We start from the raw sequence: 19960 nt of genomic DNA, 5'->3' as shown, positions 1-19960 counted from the left end.
AAAATAAAACAGATCAGTCCTACGCTGTACTGATGTTGAGCCAAACAGAAAGGGCTGAGCTTTTGACATGTTGATGTTAGAAGTACTTTTTAAGCAGTAGCTGCATCTTTTACTAGAAATGATCGGGCATACACTGAAGAGGGGCTTTGTTATGGCATTTTAGGCAATACAATTTTATTTTTAAAGCAATTTAATTGTTTATTTTCATCTATTAATGTATTTCTAATGAATAAGAATAGCTGCTGCAAACAGTCGACTTTGATAACGTAGAATTTCATGAATTTATCCATTATCAGTTTGAAACAAATGCAAGAGAGGTCATCCTTTAATGTACTGTGTGCCCTTTGAGTCCAATCAGCAGCAGCTTGTGTTGCCGTGTGTTCTGCTTACGTCAGTCATTTTCTGTCTAAGTCACTGGTTCGTACCTCCTGGGCATTAGTTGTATAAACAAACATGATAGATAAATCTCCTGCTTTGCTGTCAAAATGGGTCGTTTACTTATGTTATTCATCTCCACAGATGAATGAGTTTAAAGAACAAAACTACTTCAAGTTAGACTATAGTCTCCCCAACAACGCAGTCCCTGCAGGGAGGGCAGTTGTGTCGATGTCTGTGATAAATTCTGTTTTGTGGCGGCAACTGATAAGCTGTTCACTTCGTCTGGCACGCTGTCTGGTGAGCCGCTTGAGCATCGTCACGTGGTCGTCCTCCTCCTATTTCCTTTTTGTAATATGCTTAAATGGGGAAAAACATAATATGCCATATTTTTCAAGATGACAAAACATATAGATCATCCGCCAAAAGGTCTCATCTGTTCGGACAGGTTTTGGAAAACAGCTGATAAATCTGACCCAGACACTTTATGGTAAATATGGCATAATCATCGGGATTCCCGAGCCTTGGCATGTCTGCAGTTTCAAAAAACAAAAAACAAAAAAAACATTTCACCCAGACACTATGTTAATATTCCTGGCAAGAGGTTGCTCAGAAAATACTGGAGCAGAGGTCCCATGTACAGAAAGCAGTGGATGAAGGGATGATATCCTCTGTTGAACACTCAAAACGTCCACAGAGCTGTTTGGTTCAATCCAGTCCGTAGCTTTTAATTTTATTTTTCTCCAGTGGCATTTAGACTACATATTGAAATGCTAACGTGACATAGCTGCATTTTTTCTGCAGTAGAGTGTTCCAGCATTATTACACTGGATGCATCCCTGCGCAGCTGTTGGACAGACACAATGCCCTTATGAGTGCAAGATCACCTATTCTGGAAGGAGTTTAACAAAGCATTATCAATAAAATAACCAAGTAAAAACTTAGGAGTCTATTATTGAGAAATGATTCAGTGGGGTGTTTGGAAGCCCTAGAAGGCTTAACTTATTTACAAGAAAGATAAATTTTGCTGTTCGGGGCAATTTTTTTTTTAAAGTCACTATGAAAACTAAGGGTGTTTTCACACCCGATAGTCATAGGTTCTGTTCAAATGGGGACCAAAATTGCAACATTTGTTACATTTTCAGCTGGTGCAGTTCGCCTTCACACTGCACTGTGTCAAAAAACCTTTTGAAAAACCTGTTTAGCCCCTTTCCTGTGGTGGCACTGCACAAAGAACTACTGAAGTAAACGACACAAAAACTTCAGAAGAAGACATTGACTGGAACTTTGTTCTTCACAAAATGCTAAAAATGGAGTGGAGTCAAGATTTTAGTTGCAGGATTTCTCTTTTGTCTTTGGTAAAAGACAACAAGTCATTTCTCCTGCCAGCTCTAGAATCTTGCATTTGTTTTAGTTGTATTCACCCAGAATGCCCTACGCTTTATTTTATGTCCCGCTTTTGAAGCAGTCCCCAGTCCTCTTGGCATTCACATATGCAGTCGAATTGCACCAAAATTCACTTCAACTGAACCAAAGTGAACTCCTAAAGGAGCGCAAGCCATCACTCAAAAGGTAACACTGCTTAAAAACTAACTTGAAAGCTACAAGAGGCTAGTCTTCTAAGCATCTGTTGAGCTTATACCACTAGGAATAAAGGCAAAAAATGGTCCAACTCCAGAGTAAGCAAGGTGTGCCGAATAAAGTGTTGACTGTGTATGATGTAGAGGAATCAGGGTGAAATTCACAGGTGTGCAAGACTTGGACAGGTAAAATATGCAAACGTCCACAAAAAGAAAAGACAAATCAAAAGAACTGTTTAGCTGACAAATGAATCATCACTAGTTTATACTTATGCACGTAGCCTTTCCACATTGGAGAAGTAGTATATTGCAGCCCAAATAGATGAGATTAAATAACACAGTACCATCAACAGTTAAATAAAAAACTGTCTATGACTCTAATGTAAGCAAAGAAGTAGTGAGATAACCAACACACCAAATATATTCCACTTTCTTATTTCTTTTTCAGCATGCCCACACTCTGTCACTCCAACAACCCACGACGCAGCCCAGGCGCATGTGGGCCTGTCAAACATTTGCATCTTTGCACCTCGTTCCTTCACACATGAATGTGAATGTACAACCGTCCGTGCTGCGAGTGTGTCTGATGCAGAATTGTGCTGCTGCACATACCTACGTGCCAACTCCAGGCCAGTCCTGCGACAGCTCCATGTCACAAGACAGAAAACATTAACATGCTGAGTCTGCAGCAAGGCACAGTCACCAGGGAAACATTTCAGCCTGACACGCACGCACGCACGCGCGCACACACACGCACGCACACACAGCCAAAACATGTCGCCTTAAAGGCACCAGCAAAACAAGTTATCTAAAACCCCACATACAAAAACACAAAAGGGAGCTTTTAAACTTTATGTACACAGGCAGAATAATTACAATTTTTAAGGCATTTATCAAAGAAAGTGGAATTAATTGGCCCAACCTCGACTTGTCAGTTACAATTAAAGATAACTACACTTAACAAAACATTTCAGCGTGTTAGACAGCTGCTGATATTTGACACGCATACTCTTAAACTGAAGCAACAAAGACATGGGGAGAGGCTAAATTTGCCTAAGCTAATAAGTTTCTTTAGGCTTCTTCTTTGTGTGACCTTAAGTTGGGTAAACATTTGAGAGAAATTGCAGACCCCACAACCTTCAGCTTTTTTTTTTTTTTGCCTCTCTCTCAGCCAAAACACAGGCATTAAAGTGACGAACAGCAGGCCATGACTGCAAATCTGTTTATTAAGCAAAAAATTTGGCATCCACACAAATCAGGTCAAAGGCTGGACTGTCTGCACGATCCTGTTCAAATCCCAGATGACATATTATGTGTCAGAGTCGGCTTACCTTTTTGGCAATGATGGGAATTCCAGCAGCGGTAGTTGTAATTGTTGTTGAACATGGTCTTCTTGCACATGGGATTGTTTTCCATGATGCCTGGACAAACGTCACCGCACTCTTTGGACTGCTTATTGCCTGCGATGTAATTGTTGAACTCTGCATCCATGATGAGGGACCAGTCTATGGAGTCCAGGTAGCAGAGCTCTGGGTTCTTCTCAATGCGAATGGCCCCCCGGGTGATGTTCCTCAGGTTGTACAGGCCGATGTCCTTCAGGCTGGTCATCTCAAAGATTACCAGGGCGTAGTTGTAGAAGAGGTTACGGCCACGGATGACGGAGAGGTTAGGGAAGAGCGTGCTCAGGCTGTCCAGGCCTGAAACTCTGAACAGCAGCAGGTAGTCCGTTATCATGGTCAGCTTGGGGAAGCTGAGGGTGCGGAAGACTTCCTGGTTGAAGTTGTTGTTGCTTTTGTCACCTATGAGGAGGATCTGCAAGTAGCCCTCCACCACTGTGCAGTTCTCCAGTTGTCTGAATTCACTTATGTTGTTGCCGATGTCGATACTGGGAGTGCAGACTGCAAGAGGGAGAAACAAAAAGGAGGTGAGCGGCCACTGGTGCATGCAGACTGAATAAGTAAACAACGCAGAGGTTCTTAAACTGTGGCACAAATAAATACCCACTGATGGTACCTGGGCAACATTTAGAAGTACTCAAGATAAATTTTAGTGTGAATTATTTGCAAAATATGAATAAAATTACTATGATAAAGTGGGCAACAACGAGTCAGAAACTATTCTATTCACCTCTGAAGTCAGAACTTGGGAATGATACTAAACCCAATTCAGCTGTGTTCCCATTCCAAGTTGGAAAACAAATTGGATTTGCTATTTGACACAAGTGGCCAGGCTAACTACTATTAGCAAAAAAAGCAAATAATAATTAGTTTGTCCATATAAGCAGTGTAGAAATGTGTACCAATGGGGGTTGTGTGGTACTGTGTTTAAGAGATTTAATAAATACAAACTGTTGAAAGTGAAAAATACCTTCTATCAGCAGATATAATTAATATGCAAAGCAGCTACCATGGATTTTTAAGGTACGGATTGGTGAAAAACATCTCACTTTCTCGCTTCTATGAAGCTTTCTGATCATCTTTCCAACCTAAAACTTGAAAATTTCCACTTCTAAGAGAACATGAACATATATCCAACCTGTGTCCTTGGATCAATATTGCAGTATCAATGGATACAATTCTTTTTGTCTCAATGTTTTTTTAATTTGTTTCATCAGCCCCAAAAACGATCCTGTCTGGTTTTATATGGTTTAAAATGAATTTCAAGATGGTGGTACTTAGAAAACCTGCTATTTACCAAAGTGGCACTTGATATGAAAAAAACTGAAAGTGCTTGCTCTATTATTTTATTTAATTTTCAGTTTCCTTCTTTCAATTGTATTTACTAAAAGCTTCTCTAGTACACCAGCAAAAACTGCTCTTAGAAATCAAGATATTTCATCATTTATTGGATCACTCTTTCCTGTTAAATGTACATAAAAAAACCCACAAACACTCCATTCCTGCCATTGTCGTGCTCACAAAAAATGTTTATAATATTCACATACTGACAGTACACTTGAGCTGTGCCGTTGTTGGCAGATGTTTGTCTTCCTGTTCTCATTCTTTAAAAGCAACTTCACGTGGTGTGACAAAGTAAACACTTGAATCGGGTTGGATTCATGCTTAGTTTAACAATAAACTTTTGACTTCCCGGCTGTTGCTACTCAAGCATAAGCCTCATAACCCCTTACTGTTTTGTTTCTCAGCTTGCTTTTAACAGGCTTTCATAACATTTTACCAAGGACACCACCAAAAGTCATTTTTCAATTAACATGTACATGTTGTCTGAATACTGTACAGGTTAAACATTACAGTTAAAAACCTTTTCTTTTTTTTTTTTTGCAAGAAAAAGTATATAAATCAGCTGGTCAAAATGTGTCCCTAGCTACATATTAAGATCAGACTGTTTTCTTTACAACTAACAATGACAATACCCTTATGCTTAGAAGGAAAATATATGAACAGCTCAAATTGACTGCAAAGTTTGGTTTTTTTTTCGTTTTTTTTTTTTCATTTATTCAATTTAACTAAGGGTTTTTGGGGCAACTGTACCCCAGTGGTTAGAGATTAAGCTTCTGCCGTGTGATATGTTTTGTAACGTAGCTCAACAATAGTCCAACTGAATAGAGAGCATCTGTGAACAAGAATGTTTAAGTCTAGCCACAGACTGTCAATTAGATTAAGGTCTAAACATGACTAAGCTTTAATCTAAACCAGGGTCCCCAAACTTTTTCCTGTGAGGGCCACATAACTTTTCCCTTTCTGGTGGGGGGCCGGAGTCAGTTTGTAACAGAAAAATTGTGACGATTGCAGGAGAGCCTAAATGTAAAAAAATATTGTTTTCCAGAAAGCACAATCAAATAACCCTCTCTGGGTTCTTCACAGAAAAAATCCAGGAAATAACACTATTTATGAAATAAATCCCAAATTTTCCGGACTATAAGCTGCACCAGACTATAAGCCGTAACCCCAAAGTCTTCTAAAAAAAAAAAAAAAAAAAAGAGAAACCCCACTAAGTATACATATATAAGCCGCACCGGGCTATGAGCCACAGATTCTCTGCCGCTCCAGGTTTTCCGCAATTTTGCAGGGTGAAAGAATCACCTGACTTATTCCAAGAGACGAAAGTTGCAGCAGAGGGGGGTGGACACCCAAAATTTGAGTCATAACAGGTCAATTGACTATCACATTTATTAAGGTTGAAAAGGAAAAAGTTGCCAAGTTTAAATTTAACTGAACTGATTACGGCAGTTTCCGAATGGTAACTATAACAGTAAAAGTGCTGATCCTTCGTGTCTGCTACTAGCATGTGCTAAATGAAAATGGGCAGGGGGCAGGACCAAATGTGGAGGCGGGCCGGATTCGGCCCGCGGGCCGTAGTTTGGGGACCACTGATCTAAACCATTCCATCATTGCTCTGGTTGTATGTTTAGGTCTTTCTCCTGCTGGTAGTTCCAACATCTGCCCCACGATGGGTTTCACTCTGCGTATTAATGCAGATTTATTTTATTTTTTTTGTTTGAGCAATAAAATAGGCAGTAATAATCGTTTTTCACTATGTGGCGATTGTAATAACTTAAAAATGTAATACAAAATAGAAAGTCATCAGATCTTTGGAATTTTTACAAGCTAGTAATTTTCGTCCCAAAATTGTCCAGCTATTTCGGCCGACATCAAAATGTTGACCAATCAACACTGCCAACAGGGCAAAGCTCCAAAATTCAACGCACACACAATAGTTCTTGTCCATATGCTGCCGTCCCACAATAGAAATCTTCCCCTCTAGAAATCTTACAGTTCATGCTCACCGATTAAATTAATTAAAGGAATCCCCTTCAACAGGAATGAAATGTCTTGGCTTTGGACCAAAGGCCACAGAACAAAAGGTGCTAGTTTGACTTTTGATGTGCACAGATTGGAAATAAATGCCTACGAGTGCTTTTGAGGTTTGCTGAGGACCAACAATACTTCACATTATTATTATTTTTTTTGCTTTTAAACTTGCTGAAAATGTGTTTACTTTGATTCCATGTCTACACCAACCTCTATTGTAAACTAACTGCTACAAAAACTAAGATCAAAACACAAGGCTTTGTACAGTGTGTTGCTGAATTACGCAAGCCTGTGTGTGGAAAAGTTTGGTGACTAAAGACAGTAATGACTGTTGATGATAGGTGAAGTGTTTACCTTTCCAGCTCTTACTCCCACCTGGAAGATGGGCTCAAAACAATACTCAGCCCGAAGCCCCAGCAGCACCCACAGCAGCATGGAAGCCATTATCGCACATCACTGCAAGGAGGCTTTACACTTCAAAAGCTGGAGGGCATTGAGTCATGGAAAACTCACATGAAGCAGCAAACAGGTTGTCACACTACCACTTAAATGCTGGTCTATAAAGTTTTACTGTTTGAATGTGAAACAAGGAAAGCTGGTGGATTTCCAGTAAAGACATTGTGTTTTCCTGACGATCCCACCACATGAAAGGGAGCTTTTATACCTTCAAAGTTGTATAAGATGCACCGTTTTCACCATGCCATTGTCGCAAGGCAATACTGCAGGATAGAGGAGTGACTTTCCACCTGTTGTGAATGCATAAACCCAGTCCATGTGGCAAGCAGAGCATCAACGCCTGACAATCAACTGTAGTTAAAAGATTTAAGTGTAAATATTTATAAATGTTCAGATATAATTGTAAAATTACAAAAAGAAATATCCAGGATTTTAAGTCCAATGCAAAGTTATAGGCAGACAAGATGGCCATCTTAATTTATTTTTATTTATTTTAGTTTTATGGCAATAAAAACAGTTAAACTTGATGTGGTTTGGTATAAGTCGACTTGTCTCCGTTCCCTGTCAGCCATCTGAATACCTGTTAATGCAGTCTCAACATTCAGGCCTATAAAAATGCACACTGCCTGGTGATGTTACATCACCACAGCCTGGATGCTTTACCCTCGGTGGCCTCTCTGCAGATCCGGCATGTCCGTCTTTCACAGGGCACTTCTGCTAATTATGCTTGTGTCGATCCTAAGCGGGAGATTCTGATCAAAATATACATGCTTACAGCGACAGAGGGAAAACACCAATGACAGGTGTAGCAGCCTATTAGCTGCCCCCACCCCCTCCCTCTACTTCCGCACTGACAGATTTTGAACAGCTGAGTACACAAGCCTATCTCTGCAGCTTTGATGAGACTCCAGATCGCATATTTACTTTTGATCACCTTTCCGGAACTGGCTGTAGCACCCGGACAATCAGAGGAAATCTACTTGAAGCTCCATAAAACAAGAAATGAAAAGAGGATACACCTCAGCTGCTGCCTCGTCCATCGCCGCTAGGCTGCATCCAGGCTGTTTACTCCTCATTTCCAATGTATTTTTGACAAGCTGCCCGAGAGGGCAGACGTATTCATAAAAAATTATTTTCCACATGAGAAAGAAATTCACCGGAATGCTTCTGCAGAAGCTCAGTCTTGACAGAAAACCCATTTGGTAGATCTGAAAAGCAGCGGAGCTGTCCTTGGCTAAACCAAACCTGCAGGGAGCCCCCTCCGTTCACAACTGAGACAGTAAATCAGAAAGAATGCCCAGAGTCTAGCCACACCAGTCATATTTAGCCAGCCGAACACCGGCGCTGGATTTCAACGAAAGAACCCCTCCACTGCTCCCGGGTTCGTCCTGTAACCACCGGAGGCTTACAGTAAACTCTGTAACACACAGTCCACAAGCTCCTCACTCTTCCCAATCAACAGAACTCAGTCTGTTTGGCTTGTGAATATTCTTTGGTTTGTTCTATTTTAAAACCAGGACTCTGATTCAACCCGGTAAACCTCACCTCCCCAACATGTCAAGATGAATAAGGATGAATCAGGAAGCAGTTTAAAGTTTAGCTGGAAGCATTTCAGGTGGTAATACAAAAAAGACAAATGTTTAAACGGCTGAATAAGCTTCAACTTAATAAAATTTGAAGGTTTACAAGGTGTAAAAAGCTGTGAGGCTTGAATTCTTGACATTTTAGTCACGCAAAAGACTTTACATAATTCCAAGGTCAAAATATCCTTTGGCTTGTTTTACAAAGAGAAATAAATGATAATGTCCCATGGTCTTTGGACAGTTCCTTGGGTTTTTGAATTTTATTTTATGCACATATTATGGCCAGGTTGTGCAGTTTGGTGTCCTTTTTATTTTTTTATAACTTTTTTCAAGTCTTTTATAAGTTTTTAAACTAAAATATTTTTTTTGTACCACTGACTGCCATACAATACATATTTTTACATACTATGTATGTCTATGTATTACTATACAGACTATGTATTTTATGTCTGTCTTGTTTTTGAATCAATTACATTTCAATCCCACCAAAGCCACAGATTTTACCGTTTTCCATGAGGCAAAATTTGTTTTTCAAGTACTATAAATCAACCATTCTGCATAGAGGAAGAAAAATCTCCTAAATTGAAAACTTCTGACTTTGCGCCAATTATAAAAGATGATCAGAATTAATGTTACCACAGATTTTTGATAAACCTAGGCTGGTATCAAATCAACCAAAATGTCCAGTTTGTATACATGATATGGGGTAAACAGGTCATTCAGCTTTTATAAAGTAAAAGGGGGCATTTATTAATAAAACTGGTAAATAAAAAAAAATAATAATTAAATGTTGAAATATTACTGTCAAGGGAAAAATATATTGATCCTTAACCTGAAATAATCTGAATGGCAACTTTACACAAATATGTCAAGATCCAACAAAGCAGAAAAGCTAATAAGACAATAAGTGTTGGATTTTTTTTCTCTATACGTCTGAAGTCTCACCACAGACTGGCAGGTCAAAGTAATATTTCGCTTTTCTGTTTCACCCTGGATACAGACAAAAAATTCAATCTTTACTTCTCATGTTCCATTTCCCTGTCGTTTTACTAATGGGATAACAAACACCTATTACTTCTTTTCCCCCCGTTAATTTCAATTTGCCACACTGCGACAGAGTTGACAGTGTGCTGTGCATGTGTAGCCTGGCTGACTTTCTCTGCTGCATGACTCAGAATGATGGATGCAGAGTGCCAACATATCTGGGTTATGACTGTGGTGTGTTTGTGATTAGAGGTCAAGCGATGTGGGTTTTCTCTATGGCCAAGGCCGATATTTAGAAATGAGCACAGCTGATGGTCAATATTCCAAGACGATTATTTTTATTTGATTTGGAAGATGTGTTTTTTTTTTTTTTTTTTATTTTTTATTTTTAATCTGGAATCAGAAATATGCAAACTAAATAAAGTAGTCCTTTCTTTTTCTTCTGTGACTCCCACATGTTAGGTTTTCTTTTTGGCCTATGGCCTTCTAGGAAATGCCACTGTATAAAATAATAATTATACCATTATAATCTCTTATGGGATGTTATTCACTTTGCTTCAAAGATTAAAAATGCCAGCTGATCTGCTTGATTCTTGTGCCTGTTGTTGATGTCATTAGCCAAAATCAGACACTGATAATTTTCCCCTAGATTGGCTATGATCAATGATCAACAACTAAAACACTGGGGGAAAAAATCTGATTTTTCCCCTTCTGTTTGTTAAATACCTTGTATTTCCTTCATTTTCAGTTTGATTTAAGACCACTAACTCTATCAAAGATCCTCCAGCGCATTTATTTTTAGTGACTGGAGAAGAAAATGGAAAACCATCAATTAATTAACCCTTGTATGGTCCAAACCATTAAAAATTGGAAGCTATTCCAAAAAGTTTTAATTAAAAGGTAAAAACATTAATTTAAGATGCTTTTAGATATTGAATTGTAATATCTGAAGAAATAATTAAAATTCAGCTTTACAACTTTTCACTATCTTGTAAATTAAAATGGGAAACCTAAACTATACCGCAATTTAATCTGCCTTTGTTTTTATCTTACGTGCAAAATATTGGTACTGTTTCAAAGTTTCTTAATGCACTTTAAGGTGAAATAGTTTAACAAATAATTTGTTTGAGGATTCCAAGGATTCCATTCCGGATCCTTGCAAAAAAAAAAAACTGTTTCAGAATTTAAGACTTGTTCAAGCTTTTTCTGGTTTTCTCTTAAAGACTTGATTATTAAAACTTCAGATAAAAGATTAAATCTTTACCCGGTCAGGTCTTGTTATCTACATGCTCCTTAAATCATATTTATCACTTTATCATTTATCACATAATCTACATAAAGTATAATTCAATGCAAAACAATTTTTTGCGATTTTGTGATTTTAAATTACAAAATCTAAAATTGCAAAATCTGGAAAACACACTATATATATACATACACACACACATACTAAATGTATCCTGACGTATCTAGACTTGGAAAATTGTAAGCTCAAATTCCATACTTTTCCTGGCTACATGGGAACCATGTTAACAAGACTGATGGCTATCTATCTACATCACCATGCAACAAGAACAAAACAAAAAAATGTTTTTAATTGACGATTAAAATCAACACTAACACTGCCCCGTTCTTTTATATCTGCACCACAATTCATTGATCTGCAGAGGCCACATTTGCATATAAACATAGGCTTAACAATAAATGCAATGTTTACATCGCCGAGAGAAATCTGCTGGACATAATTCCAACAGATTTTAAAACAACCGTCAAATCACCGTGTTGGTGTTGTTTAATCGAGTGGCCCAGTCTTCCCACATACAGTTTGTGCTGGAGCATGGAAAAACATCGTGTCCCAGTGAGTGTGTTGCTGAGCAGCATTACTTACTCTCTGCGGTGGCGGGCCGAAGGCAGGAGGACAGAGCCAGCATCAGACCCCCAAACAAGGTCAAGCGGCTCCCTTCCATTTGAGACCTCATCCCCGGACACGGAGATTCACCAAACAATCCCGCGGGAAGATGAGTTGCGAAGATGGAAACGTGGGCAAAACCCGGCCACAGCGGTCAAACACCCTTTTTTTTTTTTTTTTAAATCCAGCACCTTGTAGCTGTTAGCCGGCTAATGGAGCTAATAGCTACTACCAGGAGGCTAGCGAGGCTGCTCTCTCACGTTTCCTAACGGGAGTCCAGTCGTGCTCCAAAAATCACCGATTTATCCCGCTGGCCAGACAGCGCGTATTCATAGCTCACTCTATCCCTGCCAAACACAGCGCTGCATTGACGTGTATAATGAAAGCATGGCGGCTAAACTAGCGGCGGGGATTCCTCGGTGATCGTAATCCACATCTTCACACTCCATATCAACAGGGGGAGGGGGGATCTTCGATGTTCTGCTGCTGCAGGGTCTTCGGGAAGCATGAAACGGTTCAGACTAGCCTTAAAATGGGGGTGAAACGAGGTGAAGCGGGGCATCCAAAGGCACGCTGCATTTAAGCACAGCACTGTTATCTGAACGACGCAACGTCTCTGTGGAAATATCCACGACAAAATCTGGTTTCAGACCGAAGCCTCCTTCCTTCTCCTCCACCTCCTTCTCCTCCTCCTCAGCCGGTCATCACACGCTCACACACACCGCCTTGTTGTTGTAGATGTCGTTGATAGCAAAAGTAATATCGGACTGCAAAGCATCTGATTTGGTCAAGATTTTTTGCAACTCGGTGCTTTTCGCCAATATATAGCCAAACGGGCAGCGTGGTTAGACAGATTAATGCACAGGTACACGCACAGTCTCCCTCGGTCAGTCTGCAGTCTGCTGCGTTCGCTGTAAACACGGCGCCGTGCGCACAGATCGTCTCTGTCTGAAAGATGAATCACGCAGCTGTACCAACTTAGAGAGCAAGGAGGGCGTCGTTTCTACTGCAGTTTAGCTTTAGTTACCATGGTAACACTGTCCAGCTTGATGCTAACTAACCTTTTATCAGATAAATTATTAACTGTAACAACAAACTGACTCAAAAGTAGTCAAATTACTTAGTCACTGTCGTTAATAGAGAAGAATTTCTCCAAGTCAAACTTCCTTTAGCATTTCTATAAGTAGGTGCTCCAAGGACCCATAAATTCTCTAGTAAAAATTTTTATTTTCGTCGTTTCTTAAAATGTTCAGGATCAAATACGATCACGATTAACATAGAATTTAAAAAATGACAGAGTGAGACCTCTGTGTCACCAGCCTAAATTGACACAGCCATAACCACTCTTTTTTTTTTCTTTTTTTTTTTTTACATACGGCGTAAAGGAAATCTGGGATGCCGATCCAGGATCGGGTTTGTTTTGCTGTTCAGAAATGCCCGAAGGAGCAACAACCCCCGGCTGCGGATTGCAAGGGCCTTCTCTGACGGGGGAGAGCCATCGTATACAAATAGCATGTATCCTATGCGTGTTATGTGTCTTAAAGACAGCTCTCCTATAATAAAAGATATATTTACATCTAAGAAAGGCTGTTCGTTTTTCATAGAATATATCTCAGCTATTTTTTACATTAAAGTAATGATATCATACGAAATAATTAAAAGAACCCCTATGACATATCCAGGTTTAACTGATTTTCAACGACATTTTAATGTAAATTAGATTGCTAATTGTGATAGTCTTGCAGTTTTTGTGTGCAAATCGTGGAAGAACATGCTTAGGAAGATACAATTCGATTAAAATAAGGTACTGGTATAATAAGGTACTATTTTTCCCCGAAATTGTACAGCCATTTATTTATGAATGTTTTGGTATTAAGCCTAAGTTTCTGAAAAATTCCATTATTTCTTCTGCACAATTGAGTTTTATATATGGTCCTGCAGCAATGGTTGTTAACTTAACCAATTAGAGTGGGCTTTATGCTGCCATCTGGAGGAGAAAGCAAATAATTGTGTATTTTGTGGCAATCCGTCAGAAATAGTTGACATGCAAAGGCATTACCAAAATTATTGACTTTGTTTATCTATTAAAAGCTTGATATTGACTAGACGATGTGTTTGCTCCCCAAGAGCTCTGTCTAATTTATATGTTCATTTGATATTCTTAGTCTTGCGTAACTTAAAACAAAACAATATTTAAAAGTCTTGAACTGTAAAATTGACCTTGAGAGCTGAGGAGATGCCGGTATAGAGTGGATATGAAAAAACCACATAGTCCTGTGAAAATAGTTGGTATTTGTAATGTAAGGAAAAATGTGATGTGTCTGTACTAAACAGCAGGTCGGCAAAATGGAAGTCTGTTCTTAGATTTGAAGAACAAAATGCAAGAAAATAAAAATTACAAGATAAATTTTAATCTCATTATCATGTAAGAAAATAGTCTGATGACATCAAGGTTCAGTATTTTGCCAATAATTACTAAATTAATGTTGGGTTTGAAATTAATGAACTTCACCAAAGAACAGCGTACCCACCACTGTTAAACATTGTAAAAGGAGCATTATGTTGTTTTTTTGTTTGTTTGTTTGTTTTTTTCAATTAGAAATACATTTTTATTCAGGGCTGAGGAACTTAAAATTTGTTATGAATGCCAGTCAGTCAGTGTTGCCACAAAACTATTTATTAAATTATTGAAAGGTGAAGAGGAACTTCATATTTTTCAACACAACAACAATTACTTAATGTATGCATCCAAATCAACAAAATAGTGGAAGAAGATAAAAGTTTTTTAATGACCCAAAGGTACTCCATATTAGAATCTAATTGAGAATCTGCAAAGTGATTTGAATAAAGTTGTGCAAAAGAGATTTGGCAGATTTGAATATTTTGCAAATTGGAGTGGGCAGATATACAATCTGCCACTTAAAACAATATGTTTCATTCTGGTAGACACCAATGCAAAACAACTAGGTGCTAAAATCAATTGAAAAGATGCTTCTAAAACCTATTAATTTAAAGGTGAAATGGCATTTATGCTACCATATTATTTTACTTTTTTCATTTAGTTTTTCATGATCTAGTTGCTTTTCAACTGAGATTGAAAAAGTTTTGAAATATCTTGGTCTCTTTTAAGTTTAAGTGTTCTCCCTGTTCTTCTATGGGTTTTCTCCAAGAACTCTGACTTCCTTCCATTGTCCAATGTCAGCCTACTATAGACATTGAAAGAATGAACAGATGAATGGATGCATTATGCATGGATGGATGGTCTCTATTTTCAACATCACACAAAATTAGCATTTTAGCAGGGATGTGTAGACATTTTATATCAACTGTGCAGATTAGGAATGACCCTCATTGGTAGAAGTGACTTTTAGACAGGTAAAGGTGCTGCAGTCTTTTGAGGTTAGAAGCCCAGGTTGTGGAGGTGGAGAACTAGCTGTCTGTGATGCTTTGAGAGACGCAGACAGTAAACAAAGCCATCCCCAGAGGAGGCTCTGACAGTTTTGATCAACCCATAATTACAGGGTGCTTTCATCACTTTGCAGAGCAGGGCACAGAGGCATTATTTGAACGCCACACATTACTTCAACTCTGGCAGACAGCACTTGGCATCCATTGCATTTTGTCAATTATCATTTGGATGGGGAAGGGGTGCACATTAAAAATTGAAACGAACATCAGTGGCCACCCAAGAGTCCAAATACAGTGAGTCACTCTTTAACAAATGGTTACTGTACCGACATGACCCTACTGTGCCAGAGAATGTTGTGCCTGTCCACTTGCATTTGTTAAGTCCCTATTAAAGTTCTCATCAAGGCACCCGGCAATGCCCACCTACCTCGACTGTCCCGGTGAAATCCATTCTCACATTGCACTCATGTGGAAATAAGCCTGTTTACCACCAGCGGGTCACACATGCTAATGAGCGTCTGTTTGTTTTCCACTGTGCTCACACAGGAGGAAGGGAATTTAGGGGGAAATAATAGATGATATGCAGACAACAACCCAGGTGGCCCTGCAGCACTAATGATGAAAAATGTACCACACAGACATATTGAAAATAGAGGCATAGTTTATACATTTGCTCAAATATTATATGAGGAAACATTACATATATTTGAGCAAATATATATATGTCTAGGTGTTAAGGGTCATTGTCCTGTTAGAAGGTGAACCTCAAACTCAGTCTCAACTCTTTTGTAGCGTCATACAAGTTTTCTTTTAGCTGCATCCATCTTGATGTGTAGCAGTAGTTTTCCACAGCTTTTTACACACTTGGTCTTATGGTTTTCATTAATTCCCTCACTTCTTGGTGATGTTTACCCAGTTTTTAGATTCTGTTTACTAAATAGTTAAAGTTTGAATGGAATGGATTTTTATATAGAAGTGAAGAAGGTGCTGAAGCATGCTGGGATATCTTCTTCCAACATGTTTTGAACCTCTTAATGCCACAACCAGGAGATATTATTGTAACCCTTTATTTGTGTCATTTTTTGGCTGAACTAAATCAGTTTAAGATGTGCAATAAGTTGATGTCTATAGTGAAATGAGTATTGAGCTGGCCTAAGTTAGGAACGTCAATGTCCTGGATGACTGAGAATCTACATCAGCATGCTTCCCATGTGATCAAAAGCTGAATCCTCACTGCTGCCACATTGCATAATTTTCCAGTCTTTGTGACTAATGTACCATCAACTGAGGCTCCATGCATTCCTTTGTCAATAAAACAGAAATATCACAGAATCATTTTATTTAATCTATAATGGCACTGCCTCAATTGGAAATGGATGGATATCTGTTGATTTGGACGGATGGATGGATGGATGGATGGATGGATGGATGGATGGATGGATGGATGGATGGATGGATGGATTGATGGATGGATGGATGGATGGATGGATGGATGGATGGATGGATGGATGGATGGATGGATGGATGGATGGATGGATGGATGGATGGATGACATCCATAAATATGTTTTGTGCCATTGAAAAATTGCCAGTTCACATATTTGAGGAGGACCTTAATTACCTTCATGATTGTGCTTTATGACCATTTGTAAACTACTGTATCCTCAGCCTTAGGTTTCCAACGCTGTCTAGGAAAAGTCTGGAATTTTAATGAAATATTTTTATTGTCTGGAGCAGAAAAAAGGAAAGTAGAATTTGGTAAACCTATGGGATTTCAAAAACTTTAGTTTGTATTCCACTGTTCAAAAGTTCCAGCCACCCACCCATTTGGACTTTTCAGTTTAATCATTTGCTATAAAATATCTCAACAAAAGTCAGTCGATGCTGATTTGGGATGTCATTGTTTGGAGTTTCCAAAGCAGTGAAGCATTCAAAAATGTACAAAGGATGCAGTAATTACATGAATCCTCAGTTGATGGTGCATTAGTCACAAAGACTGCAAAATTATATAATGTGGAAGCAGAGAGGTCTCAACTTGAAAGACAAACTCCAAGGATTTTCTGGTTGTATTCATTTTTATTTGAACAGATTATGAGAACATCCCTGTAAAGAAATCAAAATGGTCACGTAATTTATGTTGACAATTGTCACAATAAGTTTTGCTAGATGATGAATTGTCAGAGAAGTTATTGCTATAGATGGTAAAGAGACCTTTTTCAACTAAAATGGCCTCATTTTAGTTAATGGCTATAGCATAATAATGCAAGAACACATTCTCAAAGAGCAATACATTTTAAAAACCCAACTGAGAAGAAAGCAACTGATGAATGGAGGACCAAAGGGAAGAAGTCCTCTTCATTCACAAACTTTAAATTCTAATGAACATTTAACACTGGAACTGTAAGACATTTAAAATATCCTAAATTAATAAACAAAACTACAAAATAAGAGGAATTATGAAGTCTCTGGTCTCAACTAAACATTTTATTTTTATTATTTAAAAACAATTTTGTTTACAAAGCACCAGAATGAAGACTATTCATCCAATTTTTGGTAGAAATGGAGAAACAAATCATGCAAATGGGAATAAGGACGGGAATGCAACAACAAGACAGGTGCAAGTTCCAAGTCAAACCCTTTAACGACTCAGAATGAAATCACTACTTTTCAAAAACTCACTTTTAAATATTACTTAAACAGCAAAATACCTGCAGCATTCCTTAAGGCAGATTGCTAAGAAAGTTTCAAGTCAAAATGGAGAACAATCAGGAAGCGTCACCTGGGAACCCTTCCAGGGTTTCCTCCAGAAAACCTGCTGAGCCCGGTGGAAGAGCTGCTAAGGTCATCCATCAGCAGTCTGCTGCATTTTTGGGTTAAAAAATATCAAGTTACAGGCATCAAAAGTCAGAAATGACAGCGTGTGAAGCCAACGGACAACTGATGTGACGGCACAATTGTTTCACAACTTCTCAGTAAGTTCAGTGCCTCAACTATAAATCTTTAGCTTAATCTATCTTTACTGTCACTGGTGTAGAAAAATCCCTATTTAAAACAACAACCCATATCCTGGTGGGGGTAAAATAAAGCCTGGTGGCCCGCCAGGCTGATAAAACACTGTGAGAAACTTTGACTTCTGTATATAGCTCTGGCTGTAAAGGGGAACCCTGTCTATATTGGCATATCTGTACAGGAAGACTCTGTGTTAATTTCTAAGCAATCTTTAGGCTGCTCTTGGTCTTATACCTCACCTAGGACTAGACCCGTCCCAAATAGAGGCATGAAGCCTCTGACAGCTCCTAGGATCACTGGGACACTCAAACACCTTAACCACAATAAGATGACAGCCCACAGAGGGGAAAAAAACAAAGCCAGAAACAGTTAACTGATATGGAGAGAGGCCAGAAGGTGGCGCTCTGGTGTTTCTAACAAAACAAGAAATTTAGTTAGAAACTAAACTTATTTTCTCAGTTATTTTTCTCACCACTGAAGCTACACTTGGTCTGACGTTCTGATTAGATGTGGTTGCTTCCTGGAAAAGGTTGTTGGCTAACATGATGCTGTTAGCCAATAACCATCATCTATTCGTTCTCCCTTTCCTTTTCACTTCCACGAACATAGCAGTTGACCTGTTGTTGTGTCTCTGCTCTGTCTTCTCACCTCCAGTCGGTCATGTCAGATGGCTGCTGGTACTGAGCGTGGTTCTGGTTCTGCTGTTGGTTTGTTCCTGTTAAAGGGGAGTTCTTCCTCTCCACTGTCTCAACATGCATGCTCTGTATGAGGGACTGCTAAAAAGTCAGCAACTCAACACAAGCGATTTGCTGTCACCCCCTGCTGGTCAGGAGGAGTGAATGACAATGACTCCATATAATCTGCTGGGTTTTATTTGGTACAAACTTTTTAACTACTTTATAATAATCTGAACCTAATGAATAGGTAACATCAATAGGTGATTAATTTATGCAAATATAAGTCAACAGATCTTAATTAAATATTCAGTTTGGATTTAATTTAAATGTAAATCATGAACTTCTTGTCATTTTGATGTTTTTGTACTAAATAAACTTTATTTATTGATCAGAATCCAGAGCTGTGCAGATCATTAACAACTTCAAGTGTGATCTCTACAGAAACAGACACTTGGCCTTCAGTGAAACCACCAGTCAGATGCGCTTTTCTGTCGAAAAATCCTCTAGTTTCAACCATGTTTATTATCTTTCAAGTATACGGAGGTAGGGCGTATTAATAAGAAATCTGCTGAATAAGATGTATATGACGTAGCATCTATGTGCGCATGCGCATTACCACAAGGTAGGACGGATTAATGGGTAGCACAGAGCATAGACATAATATAAGAGTAAACCCTGCATTGGCCGCTCCGGTGCAGGAAATACGGCGGCCATCTTGGAGCGGTACCCTCCTACTTTGCTCAATCAAAACAGCAGAAGATGCCTCAGCACTGAGGGATTATTGATGTGAGGGCTCCACAGATAACAGACAATATTACTTTACCGTATTTATGTCCACCGGCGAGATACCAGCTAATATTAGCTACAGTGCTTGCTGTAATACGGGTTCAGCCTCGCTATGAAGGCTAACTGAGATTCCGTAAATCTAAAAAAAATTATTATTCTCTAACATTGACTTAGATTATCTGACACAAGGGCCTATATTAAATATGAAACAATATAACACATATTATAAAACTTATATTATGTGTTATAACATTCACCGGCAAAGTTTACACAGGTGGTAAAGACTATTATTTATATTCTTTCACTCTGTCAAAAGGAAGATACATCCTAAATCTTCCGTTTTTGTTTTGAAAGTTTCCTAAAGACACGATGTGAGGAAGAAGTGGGAGATATCTATAAAGAGAGACAGATTCACTGCAGCA

At 38.7% G+C, this 19960-nt stretch overlaps 1 protein-coding gene across 1 annotated transcript in view; it reads right to left on the bottom strand.

Moving 5' to 3' along the window:
• Nucleotides 1–13336, bottom strand: part of LOC106920161 (insulin-like growth factor 1 receptor) — a 48252-nt gene extending 34916 nt beyond the window's left edge. Inside the window, exons 1-2 of the mRNA XM_014991018.2 lie at nucleotides 11639–13336; nucleotides 3287–3853 (exon numbers count right to left, since the gene is read on the bottom strand). Of these exons, the coding sequence (XP_014846504.2) occupies nucleotides 3287–3853; nucleotides 11639–11729 (658 nt within the window). The 5' untranslated portion in view covers nucleotides 11730–13336. The remainder of the gene's footprint in view (nucleotides 1–3286; nucleotides 3854–11638) is intronic.
• Nucleotides 13337–19960: the final 6624 nt, after the last annotated feature.

This window comes from Poecilia mexicana, unplaced genomic scaffold, assembly GCF_051168715.1.
Source record: "Poecilia mexicana isolate PSO_F unplaced genomic scaffold, ASM5116871v1 scaffold_3, whole genome shotgun sequence".
Taxonomy (NCBI): Eukaryota; Metazoa; Chordata; class Actinopteri; order Cyprinodontiformes; family Poeciliidae; genus Poecilia; species Poecilia mexicana.
This window is presented reverse-complemented; position numbering and strand designations above follow the sequence as displayed.